Raw genomic sequence first — 2,668 nt, 5'->3', positions numbered from 1 at the left:
CCACCAAGCAAAGCTTCGTCAGTTTCAAACTGGTGACCGAGTAATGGTACTGGTACCCACGGCCGAAAGTAAGCTGTTGGTCCAGTGGCAAGGGCCCTATGAAATAGTTGAACCCATAGGGAAAGTAAATTACAAGGTGCGACAACCAGGATGTTGAAAAGTAGAGCAGATATATCATGTCAACCTTCTGAAAACATGGCATGCGCGAGAGGCATGCACAGTGATTCGAGAAGAGCTGCACCCAGGGAACAAAAATCCTGAACAGGTGAGGATGTCTCCTGATCTAATGACAGCCCAGAAGAAAGAGGTAACTGAGATGATTATCCAATATCAAGATGTATTCTCGACAAAGCCAGGTCGCACAACCAGAACATATCACCACATCATCACAAACCCTGGGGCCAGAGTAACTATGAGGCCCTACCGGGTGCCAGCAGTCAAAAGGGAGGAAATAAAAGCGGAAGTCAGGAAAATGCTGGAGATGGGGGTCATCGAAGAATCCCACAGTCAGTGGTCCAGCCCAATAGTGTTGGTGCCCAAACCTGATGGCACCACAAGGTTCTGCAACGACTTCCGTTGACTAAATGAGATATCCCAGTTTGATGCCTACCCTATACCTCGCATAGATGAACTAGTGGACCGTCTGGGGAATGCCCGGTACTTGACAACCTTAGACTTGAGGAAGGGGTACTGGTAGATTCCCCTAGCCGAAGATGCAAAGGAAAAGATGGTGTTTTCTATACCAGAGGGTCTCTTCCAATATACGGTCCTTCCTTTTGGACTACATGGGGCTCCAGCTACCTTTCAGCGCCTCATGGACAAGTTATTACACCCCCATACCAGTTATGCTGCAGCCTACTTGTATGATTTGGTGATTCATACCCCAGACTGGGAGACCCACTTGGAAAAAGTGGGGGCGGTCCTTGATACCTTCCGGCGAGCTGACCTTATGGCGAACCCTGTTAAGTGCGCTGTAGGGTTCACGGAGGCCAAATATCTTGGCTACATGGTAGGAAAAGGTCTGGTAAAACCCCAACTGAATAAGTTAGAAGCCATCCAAAATTGGTCTCAGCCGAGTCGTAAGAAGCAGGTCCGAGCATTTCTAGGGGTGGTGGGGTATTACCGGCGTTTCATCCCCCATTTTGCTACAAGGGCAAGTCCCCTAACGGACTTAGTGAAGGCCTGTGGTCCTGATCCAGTCAGATGGTCCGATGCAGCAGAAAGGGCATTCGCGGACTTATGGAATGCCCTCTGCAGTAACCCCGTACTGATAGCCCCAGATTTCAACAAGGACTTTATCCTATAGACAGATGCATCCGAGGTAGGGTTAGGGGCCGTTCTGTCGCAGATGGTTGGGGAGGAGGAATACCCAGTTCCCTACCTCAGTAGGAAACTCCTTCCGAGGGAACAAAAATATGCAGTTGTAGAGATAGAGTGCCTTGCTGTAAAATGGGCCATGGAAACGTTGCGTTACTACCTGCTGGGGCGCAGATTTATCCTTGTGACTGACCATGCCCCTCTTCAATGGATGCAAAGGAACAAGGAAAAGAACACAAGGGTAACCAGGTGGTTCTTATCCCTCCAACCTTTCCAGTTCCGCATAGAGCACAGAGCAGGGAGTCTCCATGGCAATGCCGATGGCTTATCACGTGTACACTGTCTGGCATCCAAAGCTGCCCAACCCCTTGGTGTTGAGGAGCGGGGAGGGATATGTGATAGACCCAGGCCAGTTGGGTACAGCAGAATAGCAGAAGGCAGATATACTGGCCACTGGATTAACAGTTTTCTGTTCCCTGCCTGACCAGAGCAGGGGCTGCTCCAGGCTAATGAGAACACCTGACTCAAATTAACCTGTAAAGAGTCAGGTGAGGCCATTAAGCTAATGTGACCACCTGACTCTAATTAAGGCCCTGCTGATACTATACAAAGGGCTCACTCCAGTCAGGCAGGGGAGTCAGGGAGCCAGAAGAGAGGAGGTGCGGCTGAAGGGCTGGTTACTGCAGACACCCTAAAACATCGTTAAAGGAGCCCTAAGGTAAGGGTGAAGAAGGGAGAAGCAGGAGAACTGTGGGGAAGTGGCCCAGGGAAATGTAGCAACTCTGGCAGTGAAAGGTTGGCTGCCAACAGCTGCTACCATTAGGGTCCCTGGGCTGGAACCCGGAGTAGAGGGCGGGCCCGGGTTCCCCCCAACCCACCACTACAGGAACATCTCCTGGAAGGGGAAGTCAGGTCCCTGTCAGGACAGGCGGCTGAACAGAGACTGTTGGAGTTCTCTCACCTACCTCCTTGCAGGCTGTAGACGGGCCAGACTCACCCCTGCGGCGCCTCCTGCTGGTGACTCCGGGAATTAGCTCTATTCCAGCACTGGAGCGCCCTCTGCAGGCTGGTGATCCGCTTGTTCTCTGGCCCCCATGTCCCTCCCTGGACCCGGTGCCCTTTCACATGGGGTGCTGCCCCTGGCAGTAACCCCTTTCTCTCTGGGTCTCCCCTTCTTGGGGAACCCCCACCCTCTATCCCCACCTTGCCTCAGTATTGGCTACTGCCAGTCATTGTCTAGCCCCACACTCTGGGGCAGACTGCAGTATCAGCCTACTCATCACAGGCAAAGGGGTTTGGACCTGCTGCTTTGGCCTACCCCTGGGCTGCCCTCTGCAACCCCCAGTACCAG

At 52.5% G+C, this 2,668-nt stretch overlaps 1 protein-coding gene across 1 annotated transcript; it reads left to right on the top strand.

The window, feature by feature from the left end:
* The first annotated feature begins 814 nt into the window (after nucleotides 1-814).
* On the top strand, nucleotides 815-1,306 carry LOC120394583 (uncharacterized mitochondrial protein AtMg00860-like). Its single transcript, XM_039518810.1, has one exon. It carries the CDS (start codon nucleotides 815-817, stop codon nucleotides 1,304-1,306), a length of 492 nt encoding a protein of 163 aa, XP_039374744.1.
* The last annotated feature ends 1,362 nt before the right edge of the window (nucleotides 1,307-2,668 follow it).

Source organism: Mauremys reevesii, unplaced genomic scaffold (assembly GCF_016161935.1).
Source record: "Mauremys reevesii isolate NIE-2019 unplaced genomic scaffold, ASM1616193v1 Contig68, whole genome shotgun sequence".
NCBI classification, from domain to species: Eukaryota; Metazoa; Chordata; order Testudines; family Geoemydidae; genus Mauremys; species Mauremys reevesii.
The sequence above is the reverse complement of the archived record's forward strand: the minus strand, read 5'-3'. Positions and strand labels throughout refer to the sequence as shown.

Excerpts from the sequence above, each read along its gene's own strand:
- LOC120394583 (XM_039518810.1), top strand. The coding sequence starts at position 815 with ATGGACAAGTTATTACACCCCCATACCAGTTATGCTGCAGCCTACTTG.